This window comes from Fundulus heteroclitus, chromosome 22 (genome assembly GCF_011125445.2).
Source record: "Fundulus heteroclitus isolate FHET01 chromosome 22, MU-UCD_Fhet_4.1, whole genome shotgun sequence".
Lineage (NCBI taxonomy): Eukaryota > Metazoa > Chordata > Actinopteri > Cyprinodontiformes > Fundulidae > Fundulus > Fundulus heteroclitus.
In genome coordinates, this window is record NC_046382.1 from 4,197,168 (window position 1) to 4,214,440 (window position 17,273).

Sequence of the window (17,273 nt, forward strand, 5' to 3'; positions counted from 1 at the left end):
GCTTCTCTTTATCTACCAGCAGAGTTAAATATTCTGCAACTCTGGGTCCCTGAGAAACACTCTAAAACAAAACTAAAATGAGGACAAAAAACAAATTACATTAAGAAGAAAATTACAAAGTCAAACAAAACTGAAATGAGGAAAATAAATATTTACAAACAAATCTTTTTTTTCTGCTGAAAACAAACAAAAAAGTAATACATCAGCAAATGAGAATTAGAAGATTCTATCATGAAAAGGAAAAACTGGATGAATGGGTAATAATATTGACCAAATCATTATTCTAAAGGAAACATCATTTATTAATAAGATCTACTCTTTAGCAAATTGCGTTTGTCTTTCAGAAAGCATTAAACTAAACCATTAAGTGCTAGAATAAACCTCAAAGCTTTTAAATTATCACTTTCTTCTAACCAACACTCCTAAGTGCTTCAGGGAAAAAGCTTGATTTGAGGTCAGAACAGCCATTTCCATTTCAGCCGACCAGTTAGATAGATGTCAGCGCTCCAGAAAGGATCTCTGGCTGCAGAAACCTGAACAAACCTGGACAAAAAAGGTAAACTATAAATTCCTTATGCAACTCCTGGGTTCCCAAAAGTAGAAATGTTAATGAGTTGGGCAGAAATAGTGTTTTTTATTTGTTGTTTTGAGAAAAACAACCAATAGATTTACAGGTTATTTTACTAAAATCCTATTAAGCTAACTACTAATCTTGTTTACAGAAACAAGATTTTATGTAAAAGAAAATACTTTTATTAAGATTTTGGGGCATATCACTTTGAAATGACCAATCTTTGTATAGTTTGTGTTAAGTACAGCTTGCAGCACAAAGTGTGTGGCAGACTAAGTTTTTGGTTGAGATGCTCAAGATCAATTGTTATTGGGTGATTTAATTTCTTCTGTATTCAGATTGGTCAATGGGGCGGCAATAAGGGACTGGGGAGGTGCACCCAAACAGTTCTAGAGAGTTTGGAGTTGTTTAGCAAAGTGCAACAATTTACTGGTGGACTTTTTGAAGAAAGAAAAAGCTACGAGACAGACTGAACCAGTACACAGTTAGTGGTTCTGTAGTCCAGGGTGTGAGCCTGTCCAGAGGGAGAGACACATTGTAGAGGATGAGCTCTGTTTTTCTTTCTCCACCAGTGCCTGGGAAGGTGTTTTCTGAAAAATCAAGTGATTTTACTCAATAATGATCGAGTAAGATATTACTGCTCAACTTAAAGTTCTACGAAAGTTCTAAAGTTCTTGTAACAGTTTGCAATATGCTGTCATGTTATAATACTTGAGTATTACAGTGCAATGTTCAAAAGTGATGTTAAAGCAGTACATTTACTTTAAATGTAAATTTTAAATTTTAAAGCAGTACACACACACACACACACACACATACACACATTATATATATATATATATATATATATATATATATATATATATATATATATATATATATATATATATATATATATGTGTGTGTGTGTGTGGTGTGTGTGTGTGTGTGTGTGTGTGTGTGTGTGTTTAAAACCTTCATTATACTGTATAAAACCTTTAATAAAGTGACATTTACTTCATGGAAATAAGTATTTCACCTGCCAGTAAGTGGCCAGTTGTAGCTGCCAATAGGCTGCCAGTCTGTATATATATATATATATATATATATATATATATCTATATATATTATATATATACTATATTATATATATACATGTATATATATATATATATACTATATATATACAATGTCTAATATACTATATATTACATATATATATATATATACATGTATCTATATCTATATATATATCTATCTCTCTCTATCTATATATCTCTCTCTATCCTGTATCTGTCTATATATATATCTATACCTGTATATGTATATATAAATATATGTAAGTCAACTATATATTTTTTTGGCCTATGTCTTTAATCAAAACCAATAAATGCTTTCTTTTACATTTTATGTCCTGTACTTACTAACAAAGGATCACCGCTTTCTAAATAACACAAAGGTGTTCCAGTTTTTTGAAGAAATTATTGTGTTGGCCAATAATTTAAAATTTTTTCATGCGTAGTATTGATAGTAAATGGTTGTCAGATATGTTGTAACTCTGACCCTATTTCAACGTTTCAGTAAAATACACTAAGCATAGTAAATGCTTTGTTACTCTTGATAACCCAAGGCAGGTAGGCAATTTTAATATTAAATCTATACATATGAAGGTTTTAGTGGCCAAGAACAACTACAAACAACTTAGTCAATTTATGTTGAAAATGCCCCCCCCCCAAACAATCTATTTTCTTCTGAAAAATGAAATGATTTTACTCAATAATTATCGAATAACTTATTACTGCACAACTTACAATTCTACCAATGCATTAAACCTTCTAAATGTGTTTGACAGAAGATACTTTTTAACACTTCGATCATACATTTTTTCATAACTTGCCCAAATCCCTATGTGGCAACCCAGCATAAAGCGAAGGGATGGTAACATGTTATGCTGCACTCACGATGTGTTGCTCTTCCAAATCTAGACAGCTAGTTTACACTTAAATTGAAAATCATCCCGTCCTTGCTTGTTTTCTTGTTTTACTTTGCAACTCTTTTCTTTTGTAAAATTGTAACACAAAGTACACATCAGCTACAGATACAGAAAACAACTAGACTACGGCAAACAAATGACTCCCAATTCACCCTAATTAGCTAGCGATGTAGCTTTGAATATTGGTTGGGAAACGTAAGACTTTTCCCCAAAATATTACACAAAACTGGAATGACCCCTAATAAAATGGACTTGAAGACAAATAGCGTCCAAGAAACAAACGTATCTGAAGGACCGACGATGACACCAACCGCACAGCTGGATGAGTTCTGCCTAACTGACCGAATTACATATGCACACAATGTCCACTAGGTGTCAGTACGGACCATTATTTTAGCTTTCAGCTTACCCACAGAATACTCAACAAAACATACTGATGGAGTCAGCACAAGTGTTCTTTTACAAAAGTCATTCAAAGGCTATCGTACATAGCACCATCATAGGCCATTGCTCGTGTTTATTTTTCTTTTAAATATATGATATGGGATAATTGCTCTTCAACTGTATTTAAATCTTGTCGTTAAACTAGTATGTAAATATATTTGTGCTATAAATAGGATAATTGCATTTATAGTTTTTGTGGTTAATAGTGCTTTGGCATGCAAGCTTTGGCTTCGAACATCTACATCAAGCGCCATCACTGTAAGAGGGAAGGTTGGATTTGGGGACATTATGCCCAAGACATGTGAAAAGAACAGAGTGATTTTTGAAGGCAACGTTATATATAGTTAGTATCCAGCCAACCACACAGTATCTATCTATCTATCTATCTATCTATCTATCTATCTATCTATCTATCTATCTATCTATCTATCTATCTATCTATCTATCTATCTATATGATACCCCCACGAATCTCCTTTCATTTTCTCTAGCATTGTCGACAGTCAGGCTGCAGCTGATTGGTGCAGACAACAAACATTTATTGGGAGAGTAACACTTTGTTCTTCTTGATATGGACACGCCAGAACAAGCAGAAGCTCTGCAGGCCCCCAAGGCATGGCATGGGATAAAGAGCTTGATGAATATTCTACAGCGGAGAAATTCACATTTGCTTTGGCAGAGAGGGGGGACTATGAAAAGTTCTGTGTCTACATTGCGGATGAAAACAAACTAAAAGTTTTTGCTAGATTTTAATAATGTCTGTAAATAAACACATTTACAAGGTGTCAGGATTTGTCCGATGAACCTGAATTCAGCCACACACTGAGCTAGTTTTCTAAGAGTTTTATTGAAGAGAGGATGAGTAGTGGAGTAAGAGAACCAGAGTCTCGACTGGGCAGGAGCAGAAGGATGTAGATGGGAGCAGGAGCTGGAGGACCAGAGAGAGTTCTTGGAGGTGCAGGGCTGCTGTGGATCCAGAGGTGCAGCAGAGAGAGTTCTTGGAACACAGGGATAGCAGGAGATCCAGCAACAAAACAGAGAGCTTACTATGTTGACAGATGTGGAGTGGGTTGAGACTGATGACAAACCAGCGACGAGGAGCAAACTGAAGTGAGCTTATATAGAGAGGCTGGCAGGTGGAGTGGGTACTGACTGATTGGTGCCTAACAGGTGTGACTGATTGCTGAGGGAGTGGAGGCTGAGCTGTGTGAGAGGAGGAGGTGCTGGAAAATAACAGAGGGAGATAGCCAGGTCAAACCTGAACCATGACATCACCCCCCCCCCCCCCCCCCCCAAGACTGGGGGGAGGGAGGCTCAGAATGGAGGGATAGAATCAAAACAAAATTAACCTAACCAGGGGGAACAAAGGGATATAGAGAACACTGGGGATCCCGGGATATTAAACAATGCCGGGGATCTCAGGAGACTAGAGAACGTTGGAGAAGTAAGAAGTGTTAGAAAAAGCAGGAAAAAGTAGAAAGCGTTTGAGAATGCCGGGGAACTAGTAAGCGTTAGAGAACACTGGAGAACCTGAGAGCATCTAAAAAATGCTGAGGAACTAGGGAGCATTTGAAAATGCTGGGAAAGTAAGGAGTGGCAATAAACGTGACAGCCGATCCGGCAGCCTAGACGCAACTGCCACTGGCCACTTATTGGCAGATGAACTACTTTGTTCCATCAAGTAAATGTCATTTTATAAAAGGTTTTATATAGTATAATGAGCAATCACTTAATAATTAAAAACAATATTCTAGGTACAATATAACTAAGTCATTTGCTGAAAACCAGCTATGGCAACCCCCCAAAATGGCGGCAGTAAATGTGGGAGCCGATCTGGCAGCCTAGTGGCAGCTGCCAGTACTATGCCGTGGCAGCGCGACCTGCCACCAGAAGTGCAAATACGAGCAGCCACTGGCACAAATTGAGCTCGGCCTTCCTGGGAGAAGTATGCTTAAGAGATGAATTCAGAAAGCAGATGGTTCTAGGTTTTTGTAGATGTAATCAGATGATATGTTGGGGGATAAACAACTGCTGAAACTTTTTCAATGTCTGGTAAAACATCTTTATTATTCAAAACTAATATGTCTAGATGATAATCAGAATCAGAATAAGAAATACTTTAATAATCCCAGAGAGAAGTTACCCCCTCCCTGGGCTGCCACCTTACCGTGATGGAGGGGTTTGAGTGTCCCAATGATCCTAGGAGCTATGCTGTCAGGGGCTTTAAGCCCCTAGTAGGGTCACCCAAGGCAGACAGGTCCTAGGTGAGGGACCAGACAAAGAGCAGCCCAAAACCCCCTTATGATGAATAACATTAATGGATCTTGTGTTTCCTCGCCTGGACGTGGGTCACCGGGACCCCACTATGGAGCCAGGCCTGGACGTGGGGCACGTTGGCAAGCGTCTGGTCGCCGGGCTTTTACCCGTTGAGCCCGGCCGGGCTCAGCCCAAAGAGGCGACATGGGTGGCCCTTCCTATGGGCTCACCACCTGTCGGAGGGGCCAAAGGGGTCGGGTGCATTGTGCAACGGGTAACAATAGAGGGCGGGGACCTTGGCGTTCCGATCCTCGGCTGCAGAAGCTGGCTCTTGGGACGTGGAATGTCACCTCTCTGGTGGGGAAGGAGCCTGAGCTCGTGCGCGAGGTTGAGAGGTTCCAATTAGAGATAGTCAGACTCACCTCGACGCACCGCTCTGGCTCTGGAACCAGTCTCCTTGAGAGGGGCTGGACATTCTTCCACTCTGGAGTTGCCCCTGGTGAGAGGCACCGAGCTGGGGTGGGCGTACTTGTTTCCCCTCATCTCGGTGCCTGCACGTTGGGGTTCTCCCCGGTGAACGAGAGGGTGGCCTCCCTCTGCATTCGTGTGTTTTAGATGGTGGTGTGTATGATGCTGCAGGTAGATGTTGGGTTTGCAGAGGGATAGCAGCGATGACATGTTGGATCTCTCTGAGCAGCTGGTATGGACGGAGTCCAATGGCCAGCAGTTTAACACCCAAAACAAAAGTGGTTGATCATAATCAGAATACTTCAGTGAATCCTTGTTCACAGAAGATCTGATTTCAAAAAGCATGGAATGGAGTTAAAAAAAACATTTGGCATGTGTTTCAACCCATTCACAATGCAAAACCCCAGTTAACCAGAACATCATTTTGGGTAAATAATATTCTGAAGACTGATTTGCTCAGTAAAATCATTTAAACCCTTACGACCGAGTTTGTTAATGCAATTTTCCCTCCAGGCGTCTGGGGTCGCTCTAGCAAATCGGTGGCTAAGAGGTTACAACATAAAGTTATCAAAATTGCCTTTACCAACATTAATATTCGATAGTAATGCGGGGTTAAGGCTCATAGCACCATCGAAGGATGGCGGAGCCGAACAGTTACGCTTTATGCTTTAAAACAAACTCCTTTTGAAATGTCCGAAACCGGATGTTAGCAAGGCTAATAGCAGTTTGGCTAGCGGGCGTTCGACACTAACAAATAAAGGCTTTAGCTTTATGTTTAGTTATAATGAGTGAACTGGATAACGTAAACATTGATGTCCCATCAGTGTATGAAACCCTTGTGGAGATAACCTTCTTGTTAAAACCATAAAATACACTCAAATGATATTAGCAGTACCATAAACGGAAGGCTAGCGTGAGCTATTTTGTTAGCCCTTTGTTGTAAGCATCATGTGTCCAACAGTTTACAAAACATTTCCCAATAAACCTTTTACTTCACCCTCAGCTCCCTGTTCAAACCTGTCCATTATCTTATGTCAGTTCTGTCCAGTTTGGCCATTCACAGAAGGAGCGTTGAAGGAGGGAAGTTGTTGGCGGGCTAGCGTTAGCTCTGCAGCAGCATGTGGGATAACCACAGTGTGTGGAGGGAATGGAGGCCTGTAGGTCCTCCAGGCAGCCTCTGACCTGCTTGCAGTCCGATTTGAGAAGGGGTTTTTCCTCAGAATTCCACAGCTTTCAGCTCCATCTGGGTTTGATTCCCGGTACAGGCTGAGAAGAAATACAACAGTGCTGTTTCGCATGCAGGTTCTTTGCTCCTGCTACCGGTGATGATGTTAAACAGCAGACTTAGCTTTGTATTTTGTGTGTTGTTTATCCGGATTCAGTCAGGTCCTCTGCTGATGCCGGCCAACGACATTAGCAGACCCTGCATCAAGCATGGCGGGTCCAGGCACCTTCCCTCAGCTGCTGGCTTGTGTGTCGGTCAGGGCCGACCAAGCCCTCATGGTCCAGGCCTTCTTTGTCTGCGCCAGGGAGAGGTGGTCTGAGAGACCTGCTGTAGAGCTGAAGAGGTCTGCAAAAGTGAAGAGGACTCTTTGTCTGTGGGAGGAAGGTTTTATAGCAAGAGAGAACACCTGCTGAGAGAAGGGCCATCTCAGCTGTGAGGGTCTCATGTTGCAGCAGGAGTGGCTTCTTTTGTTACCTTGTCCATGCTAATTTTCAGAATCCAATCTGAGATCAATTATGTATCATGGTGTTATTATGGCATACCACACCGCTTAAATCTTCTCCTTTCAATAAGCCCGTCCGGACCCTCCTTTTATCCCCTGATGTTGCTTTCCTCCTCTGCAACCTTGGTGTGTTTTCCTCCAGAGTTCGGGTGGTATTTCAGCTGGTCTGGCTACCACGCCGGCCGGCATTAGTGCAATCAGCTGTTCTCTGGAGTAAACAAAGTCAGCGTGTCCTGGGAGCGGCATGATGAAACAACACGAAAAAAAGCAAGAAAATTCTCTGAAGACAACCTCATTAGAGAAGACAATACTTCAGAGTTACCTTGAAAAGACGAGAGCAATTAAAGAAGATAAAAGTAAGAAAGCTAAAAAAGCAAACTAGAGCGGTGTAACGGCAGCATGCAGCTTTCGCGCATTCGCACTAGATCAATGAATGGATGGTTTACTTTTCTTACATGACGAACTGTCAGGATTTTGTGTACCGTGCTCTACTAATTCTCTTCCACAGGTGGCTGTTGTTGACAGGTGGACGTGGCCCGCACCTGCGGCTCATTGTGGCTACTTTGGCTCAAGCTTAAAAGGAGCGTTCAATCAGCTGAAGGATGCCAGAGTGTTAAACCATTGTGGTATGCCTAGGCCACTGTCCTATTGACAGTTCTCAATTCCTGAGAGTTTTAATGTTCCTGATTCCAAGCTCTAACTTTGTCTCCTGTCAACCTCAGTTCGTCGTGTTCTGGAATTACTCACCCATCTTGTCTCCGTGCACTGAAGACCGGTTCCTGAATCCCTGCTGCTCAGATTCTGCTCTGGCGTTCCCCTCGAGCCCCCTTGGTAGTACCAAACCGGACAAGAGACCCCTTTCCTGGATTCACTCTGGCTCCTTCTGCTGCTCCTTGTGCCTGCCTCCGCTGTGGTGCTGCCCGGGCTCCTTGCCTGCATTCCATCTGCTAGTTCACCTGTCGCTCAGCCACCTCCCTCCATCAGAAAGCATAATCCCTTCTTCCACTCACCCTCCCCGGATAGGTTCTCCATATCTAATGGTAAGCAGAGCAGCATCAACACAAATTTCCCTGATTTGACTCGTGTTAATCAGTACCCTCTTTCTCCCCGCAGTGCTTCCAACTCTGACGTTCCGAACATGTTGTGAGCATTTAGATCCATGTATAGCCTTAAATAAACATCATTAAACTGTCTTTTGTTCTCCGACTGTGTCTACTTGTGGGCCAAACACCTTAAAACTATGACACAAAAAAGCAGTAATAATCTATAATCTCACCATTTACAAATGAAATAATTCTCTAAATAATGTTTTTAGACCTGGCAGATCATTATTTCTATACAAATAAGAAGGTATGTAGTGACTGAAAATGAGATGGATGTATTGTAGAAAAATTACCCCTAATTGATACATATTTACTTATAATAAATATTCCAAATGAGCGGTAATAAACACATTACCTGCTTTATCAACCTGAGGTTAAAAGTGTCCCAGTAAAATGTTTTTTTTTTCCCTCCAAATCAGTGTGTCCTCAAAGGACACATTAGGGATTAGGGAACGCTTGGCACCAGGATGTTTATGTGTCCTTTTCAGGACACATAAGCGTGTTCGCGGGTTGCCGCCACGACATGCACCGACAACCTTGCGGCCACAGCTCCGACTAGCCGCCTCAACAACAGAGGCGCAGAACACGGTCCATTCAGACTCGATGTCCCCCGCCTCCCTCGGGACGTGTTCAAAGCTCTCCCAGAGGTGGGAGTTAAAGCTCCGTCTCACAGGGGACTCCGCCAGACGTTCCCAGCAAACCCTCACAATACGTTTAGGCCTGCCAGGTCTGACCGGCTTCCTCCCCCACCATCGGAGCCAACTCCTTAGGTTTTCTCAGGTTGAAAAGTTATTTCTAGATTGGACAAATTTTAGGAAAACTTCTTGTGAGAAGAACAATTCTGAAATCTGATGATGGAGAAAATCTTCCACTTTGACCAAAACATTTTCTATCATTTAGATTTTCTAGTTTAACATCTGGATTTACATACTACACATCCAAAAATGTTGCCTTTACCGTGACATGTTTCTCTGAAGATTTACACAACCATCATCATTTCTGTTTACAGACACCACTGTCTTCAAAGTTCTGGTTCAACATTGAAGGATGGAAGTGATGAACTTCAACTGGACATCAGTGGAAAACAGCTTTGATAACAGCTTCAACATCAGCGAGAGCATGAACACCACTCATAGAAACCATAGTGACAATAGTGACTTTGAGATGGTTTTACAAATCATAAAAAGGCTAAACCGGATCAGCATTGGCATTGGACTTCCTTTGACTCTAATAGTGATAGTTGCAGTTTTTCTACAGGTGAGACAAAGAACATAAACCTGTTCAACAATGAATGAGCTGTTTGACTTCGTGTCTGCTCTTTAAATAATGGTTCTCTCTCATTTCAGGTGTAAGTTTACCTTTTCTTACCTCTAGAAATGACTGAAATGTTTAAAACAGGAAACATTTTACATGTTAATAATATTCTGGTGTCATTAGTTACTTTTTTCTCTGTTGTCTTTGTTGCAGGTGAAAAAGGATCAGGGTGTCCCAGTCTACGTCATCAACCTTCTCTTTTCTGATCTCATTCAGTTCTGCGGAAGAATTATAAATTTATTTTGGCATCCTATCGGCTTAGGCATCATGTTTGTTGGTTTAATGGCAAGTATTGGATTCATGGTCTGTATCTCCTTGGAAAGGTAACTATATGTTTCCCTTTATGCTTCTTTATTGTCTCATATAATCCTGTTAGTCAGCACCTGATAGTCTCCATGGACTAAACAGCTCCATCTGTTATTACAGGTATTTGGTCATCGCCAAGCCACTGTGGTACAGATTCAGGAGAAACATCAAGACCTACGTGGTGGTCTGTGTGGTGGTCTGTGTTGTGGTCTGGACTCTGCCTCTTCCAATCCTGCTAACTCGTTGGCTGACTAATGAAACTACTGATTCTACTACTTACTTTCACATCATCGTACCTAGTTTGCTCCTCCTGCCCTTTCCCCTCTTCATCTTCTTCTTGGTTGGGACTATTAAAGCTCTGTCTGGAGCCCTCAGTGTCCCAGCAGAAGAAAAAAGACGAATCGTAGCTATTCAGGTTGTGGTGCTGCTAATTTACACTCTGCTTTTTCTGCCCGTGATTATCTTTTACCTGATGACGGAATACAGTTCAATTCTTGATATTGTGGCCTTAGTTTGTGTTTGTCTTAGTCCCCTTGCAGACACAATCCTGTATTTGTTAACTCGTAAAAGCATCCTGGATAAGTTTCTGGCTTCACTCTGTTCTTGTAAAGCATCAGACAATCAGGAGATGAGCAGCAAGGATACTGAAAGCACGACTGCTCCACACACTGAGACTGTTTAGGCTTTAATATCTGGAGCCTCCACAACAATCTACTGTAGCTGATTTTTGGGTTGATTAGCAACTGTTGTAGCCAAAAGCTTTTTATTTTGTCATCTCCTGTTATTCTGTTTAGTTGCAGGTATTGGTGCAGTTCCAGCTTTCTGCTGCTGGCTATCTTTGGGTTTAGGTGCATCTCACCCTGACTGGCACTTCCTGTTTGAACCTTCCTGCAGAAGTGGTTGGATCATCAGATTTTTCTGGATATTTTTGACTATTTTAACTAGGCTTTTGCAGTGTTGTAAGCTTTATTTGTGCTACTAATTTTTTTCTTATTGCCTGTTTAGATTTCAGGTTACCTGGATTTTGCCTTAAGTTACATATTTCACTGTTATTTGTACTCTATATATTTCCATCTATTTTGCTGTTGCTTAAGGTTCAAAATATTGTTTTGTTTTAAGAGAGCTGAGGGCGGTTTCCTAAAACTAAGAAAATGGATTAAACCAGGATTTTCCAGATATCCTCGCTGAATTTGGCCTTGACTCAATTTCACTAAAGCAGGAGCATATCAGTTACCATGGCGAATATTAACTTTATTGTTAACTTTATAATCATCAATGTGGGCATTGTTGCTGTTCAATTGTGTTTTACAGACTGCTGTTGTTTTAAGTTTAACAGAAAGGCATTTAATAGATTGTTGCATGTTTTGAGGGGATCAGAGACATGGCTGATATAGAAGCGATGGTGTTGTCATGCCACGCTCACCGGGACACGCTGGCTTTGTTTACTCCGGAGAAAAGCTGATAGCTCTAATGCCGACCGGTGTGGTGGCCAGACCAGCTGGAATTCCACCCGAACTCTGGAGAAAGACACGCCGAGGTTGCAGAGGAGGAAAACAACATCGGGGGAATGGAGGATTGACACGAGACAGGCTTACTGAAAGGAGAAGATTTAAGCAGTGTCTCCCCTCTGTTGTTATGGGAAACGTGCGTTCCCATAGCAACAAGATGGACGATCTAATGGCTAACGCGGAGCCAACTGGAGTACCGTGAGTGCAGTTTGATGTGGTTCACCGAGACATGGCTGCACAAGGACATTACGGACCAGATTGTCTCTGTGGAGGGCTTTCACACCGTCCGGGCCGACCGGGACACTAAGAGCGGTAAGCAGAAAGGAGGGGGCTTGCCATTCTAGTAAACAGCAGATGGTGTTACCCGGGTCACATCACCATTAAAGAACAGCTCTGTAGCCCGGATGTTGAACTGCTGGACGTTGGACTCTGTCCATATCAGCTGCCTAGAGAGATTCCACATGTTATTGCTGCTGTCCTGTACATCCCTCTGTCTGCAAACCCAACATCTGCCTGCAGCATCATACACACCTCCATCTCCAAACTACAGACCCAGCATCCTAATGCCCTCATCATCATGTCGGGAGACTTTAACCATGTCACCATGAACAAAGTTCCATGGGGCGGACATTGATGGGCTCACAGAGTCCATCACGGACTACATCAACTTCTGTGTGGACTGCAATGTCCCAGCTCAGACTGTCACCTGTTACGCCAACAATAAACCTTGGATCACCAAAGATATAAAGGCCATTTTGAATGAGAAGAAGAGGGCGTTCAGAGATGGCAACCGTGAGGAGGTGAGGAGAGTGCAGGGGGTACTCAAACGTAAAATCAAGGAGGCTAAGGACAAATACAGGAGAAAGCTGGAGAATAAACTCCAGACTAACAACATGAGGGATGTGTGGAGTGAGATGAGAGCATCACTGAGTTCCAGATGTCCACTGGCATGGGGTTGGAAGATCGCGTGGACCGGACCAATGAGCTGAATCTTATTTTCAATAGGTTGGATACTGCTGACCATCCCAAACAACTCTCTATGGCTGGCTTCCCTACAATGACCACTCAACCTCCCACACTCCTCCTCCTTTCAGACCCCTGTCAGCTCTTCACTACCTCAATCCACATCCACTGACGCCACCCCTCCCCCCTGGTTCACATCATGTCCTCAACAACCTGAGTACCTCAACCCTCCCCCTAGTGTTACCTCTACAGTGTCCTTCACTCCTGACCTGGTGAGAAGACAGCTAACCAGACTCCACTCCAGCAAAGCTGCAGGCCCCAATAGTGGCCAAGGTGCTCAAAGCTTGTTCCTATCAGCTGTGTGGAATACTTAGCCAAGTCTTCAGCCTGAGCCTGCACCTCCAGAGAGTCCCCGTGCTGTGGAAGACGTCCTACCTCATTCCTGTGCCAAAGACGCCGCGTCCCAGCGGCCCTCAGGACTACAGGCCAGTGGCACCAACGTCCCATATCATGAAGACCTTTGAGAGGCTAGTCCTGGAGCAGCTAAGGCCCATGGTCAGGCCCTTCACTGATCCACTACAGTTCACCTACCAGCCCCGCCTGGGAGTTGAGGACAGCATCATCTTCCTGCTGAACAGAGTCTACACTCATCTGGACAAGCCGGCGAGCACTGTGAGAATCATGTTGTTTGATTTCTCCAGTGCCTTCAACACCATCTGTTCAGCTCTACTGGGTGAGAAGATGACGGCGGTGCAGGTGGAGGCCCCCATGGTGTCCTGGATTGTTGATTACCTGACGGGCAGACCACAGTATGTACGCCTACAGAACTGTGTGTCTGTTAGGGTGGTCAGCAACACTGGGGCCCCTCAGGGGACTGTCCTCTCCCCCTTCCTCTTCACCCTCTTCACCTCAGACTTCAGCACTGAGTCCTGCCACCTTCAGAAGTTTTCTGATGACTCAGCAATAGTTGGCTATATTGAAAATGGTGATGGGAGTGAATATAGGACAGTGGTGGTGTTATAAGAAATATTCTGAAGTCACTATGGCCTCACGCCACTCGGACATAGGAGGCCTGCAGACCTGATGTCTGTGTATAAGATTCACTGTTTGCTGATTGCCAGGCCGAATGCTGCGTAGAATAATTATTGTCTAGGATAAACTGTCTTTGTTATGTCTCAAGCCAAGGCCACTGTGCGGTATTAGGGAGAGCTGGAAAAGCGAGACAAGAGAGACAGGGAAGATCTCTGCTCTGTTTCTCAATAAAAGACGGCGGTGTTTATCACCGCCGTCTCATCATTTAGTGAAGATGGGAACTAAGTTACTATTGTTTAGAATTCCATCTAGAATTCCCATAACATTTGGCATCAACGAACAAGATCTCCGACCGACGAGCGAGGGAGTCCGAGGACAGGAGCTGCTTTGGCCGGCCCGGAGAGGTTATCCGGCCTCTGGTACCCCGAATGGATTTTCAAGGGATGTGGAGGAGCTCCTGGTCTCGGAGCATCTCTGGGCGTCGGCACGAAAAGATCCGAACCTTTTTTTCATGAGACGGTAAGGAGATTATTTTCCAGCTCTTTTTTTAAAAAATGCAATTACTCAAAAATGCTTGCAAGCTTTTAAAATTTAACCCCCATTTTAAAGAAAACCTCAAGAAATTTTTAAATTTAAAACTGTAAACCTAATAGGTAGTAAAAGTAAAAGCTGGTAGAAATAATTAATTATATCTATATCCTTGAAGCAAATAAAACAGGATTCGCAATACCGAACGGTGACTAAGGTTTAAACATTAAACTAAAATTTTAAATTGAATTAAAATACGTTTTCAGCTGAAATACGGACTCTCGTGCTAGGAGGAGAAGGGGCAGAGTGATTTTCACCTGGAGAACGGGTGACCGGGCTGAGCGATTTGCAGCTGGTCAATTAAAGTCCTCTTGTCTTGGTTTTGCACAAGAGGCTGTCCACTAGTGTAGTGGATGAAAGCGGCAGGGATGCTTAAGTCCTTTTAATGTTGCAGAGATGTTCGCAGCTTTGAAAAGTGTGGGACCCCGACCATTATACCAAAAAGGCGACCATCAGATGTGAGGCCTTTCATTTTAGTTGGTCGGTCGTACTAAGGACGAGTAGATATAATAATAAAAAAAAATAAAAAGTCTGGAAGCAGAGTAGTCCGTATAAGGCAGAGTTTCCAGGGTCCAGCCTTGCCCCAGGGTGAGATGTTCGATTTCATGCTGGAAAAGTAGGGGCCCAGAAGCATGAAATGCATAAATGATTAGATTAAACATGCAGATTTCCCAAATAGGGTTTTTTATTTATTTATTGCAGTACTGCTACTGACACAGAGTTGTATCCTTGCGGGGCTGAAGTGTAAAACCGCGTGTGGACGAAACATTCGGGGGTCGTAGCCAGCACACGCTTTTCACCTTTTAAACTAAGCGGGAACTTAACGCGTTGAAAACATCTTTCGGGGTTGCCATAGACATTTAAAAATGATAAAAAACACAGATCTGTGTAAGATAGTGAAAAAACAGGCCTGCACGTGTTTTTCTGTCTGAATGTCATCGTTTGTATGTAACTGTATGTATTTGTGTATCGTATGTAACTAAACGTTCATCTGTGTGAATTAATTCGGTTACAATTATAAATAACATGGTTTCACAAATGTTAATTTGTTTATGGAGACTGCAGCTCCGTAATTAAAATTACATTTTTAAGCATGAACTATGTTAACTAAAAGCTAAAGAAGGTAAAAGAGAGACTTCAATAACAAAGTCTGTTTTTTCCACTTTAAATATCCGACCCAAATTAAATTGATACACTAAGAGATTAACATGGCTTGAACGGAAATATTTCAGCTTTGTTAGAAAATTGGAACTGGCAATAAGCTTTATATAAAGCTTGTTGAAATTACTGTTTTACAACATTAGGCACAGATCCTATCACTTGTTTTTTTAGCCCTAAAGTAATATAAAATGACTGAGATCTTATTGCTTGTAATAATAATAATGATTCATCATAAACCAGTCCATGTGAAAGAAGTTAAGATATACATGATCTTTGATTTTAAATGTATGTAAAAAAAAATGTGTTTTGTCTTTGAACAAACTGTATGGAACTAAATATGAATTGCTTTTCTAAGGGTTTTGTATTCATTTATTTTATTTCTTTTTCACTTGGAATTTGAATGCAACTAAAGATAAATTTTGAAAAGCATCAAAATATCAGAAGGCCACATTAAAACTCGTCATCAGTTACAAAACCATCTGATGTTATTAGTTATGCTGAACTGAGGCGAACCTCAGAGGGACAGTTTAACCTGAAACAGGACAATAGATATGATAAACAAATCTGACCATGATGTAAACATCTGAATGTTTATGGCGAGGCTGGGTCTGTGTGTTCTGGCCTGGGGCACGAAAACTATGTCAGAGGGAAAAAATAAAATAAAGCCAGTTTCTGAAGGGTTAAATTCTAATTCTAATCTTGGGTTGTTTTGGGCAGTCTTCTCAATGTGCTGAATTATGGGGAAAACTCTTATCATTTATAGAGAAACACTGGAAGCTCAAAAAACTAAAAGCGAAAATCATTGCTTTAAAGTTTTACACTTGACCAATTAAGATTGAAAAGTTATATATGAATAAAAGTATTACTAACAGTAAATACACATGGTCAAAGGACCAGAAGGATATCAAAAAAGTTTGTAATAAGTCAAAAACCTATGTCATATTGGAAAAGACATAATTGTGCTCCTTGGGAGACACTTTTGTTTTAGTTTTTTGGTTATTTTTTTTGTTTTCTTTCTTTTGGATGTGTTTTGAACAGAGTTTCAAAGGAAAGGTGAGGAATAGATCCAATTTTCCAGGATCAGCAGAACAACATCACGTTAAAGGGACACTAAGGGGACCAGGGTTTTAACTGGATGCTATTAACACTCTTGTTTTCCTCTGAGTTATTGCTTTCAGATTAAAGGAGACGCCACCTTTCTGCCAACAGAAGACTCTGAAAAGACAGTGCTAGCAGTGCGGTAAGGAGTTATAATCAGATTTGGACACTAAATTATACTTAGTTTTAACCAAGTTATGCCAGATCTTCCAGCAGGAAAGGTGGTGTCTTAAAAATGTTTGTTGCTTTCTGCTATTAACAGCTCTATCTTTCTGCTTCTTTTTCTTTGCAAAGAAAATATGATAGGATTGTGCTAACATAGAGATTCTAGACTCTTTTTTTGACATTCTCAGGTGAGAGAATACCAAAACAGTGTCACATTGACGTGGGGGCTGATCCTTGGGACAAGGACTAAAGGTGATGTGACTGACTTCAGCCTGATCCAGTTATGAGTATTATTTTGTCAGAGACAAAGTTTTATTTATTTTTTTCTATCCTTTTATTTCTTTTATGTTTGTCATTTTAGAGGGAACACTGTGGCTAAAATGTTGTTTGTGACTGCTTTGCTGTAATTTCTTTTCAACCTATGGAGCGTTTTCATTGGCGGCAGAATTTATTCTGTTTGCAGGAGTGAGGACTGGAGGATGGGCTTGAAGGGAAGGAGAATGTTTGGCTGCTGAACTCAGACATTGGACTGAAAAAAGACATTGAAGGACTATGACTGAGGCATCGGACAACCTTCGACAACAAACACAGATGAGTT

The 17,273-nt window shown here is 41.8% G+C and overlaps 2 protein-coding genes across 3 annotated transcripts in view; both read left to right on the forward strand.

Annotated features, from left to right (window-relative positions):
• The first annotated feature begins 477 nt into the window (after nt 1-477).
• LOC105921210 (G-protein coupled receptor 4-like) lies at nt 478-13,305 on the forward strand. 2 transcript variants are annotated; one of them, XM_012856909.3, is made up of 4 exons: nt 478-556; nt 9,550-9,797; nt 10,008-10,177; nt 10,281-13,305. In XM_012856909.3, exons 2-4 carry the CDS (start codon nt 9,588-9,590, stop codon nt 10,840-10,842), a joined length of 942 nt encoding a protein of 313 aa, XP_012712363.2. In that variant the 5' UTR covers nt 478-556; nt 9,550-9,587; the 3' UTR covers nt 10,843-13,305. The 2 variants fall into 2 exon arrangements, with proteins under 2 accessions (XP_012712363.2, XP_035982726.1); XM_036126833.1 differs by lacking the exon at nt 478-556 and adding an exon at nt 8,448-8,477.
• LOC105923855 (solute carrier family 22 member 15-like) overlaps nt 11,881-17,273 on the forward strand; it is a 44,927-nt gene continuing 39,534 nt past the window's right edge. Inside the window, 4 exon segments of the mRNA XM_036125907.1 lie at nt 11,881-11,980; nt 12,314-12,468; nt 12,763-12,903; nt 12,989-13,158. Of these exon segments, the coding sequence (XP_035981800.1) occupies nt 11,881-11,980; nt 12,314-12,468; nt 12,763-12,903; nt 12,989-13,158 (566 nt within the window).

What these genes read in the sequence shown, in the direction of transcription:
- LOC105921210 (XM_012856909.3), top strand. Translation starts at nt 9,588, where the DNA reads ATGGAAGTGATGAACTTCAACTGGACATCAGTGGAAAACAGCTTTGAT. An exon ending in TAGTTGCAGTTTTTCTACAG is followed by an intron (nt 9,798 to 10,007) that starts GTGAGACAAAGA and finishes TCTTTGTTGCAG; the next exon opens with GTGAAAAAGGATCAGGGTGT. An exon ending in GTCTGTATCTCCTTGGAAAG is followed by an intron (nt 10,178 to 10,280) that starts GTAACTATATGT and finishes CTGTTATTACAG; the next exon opens with GTATTTGGTCATCGCCAAGC.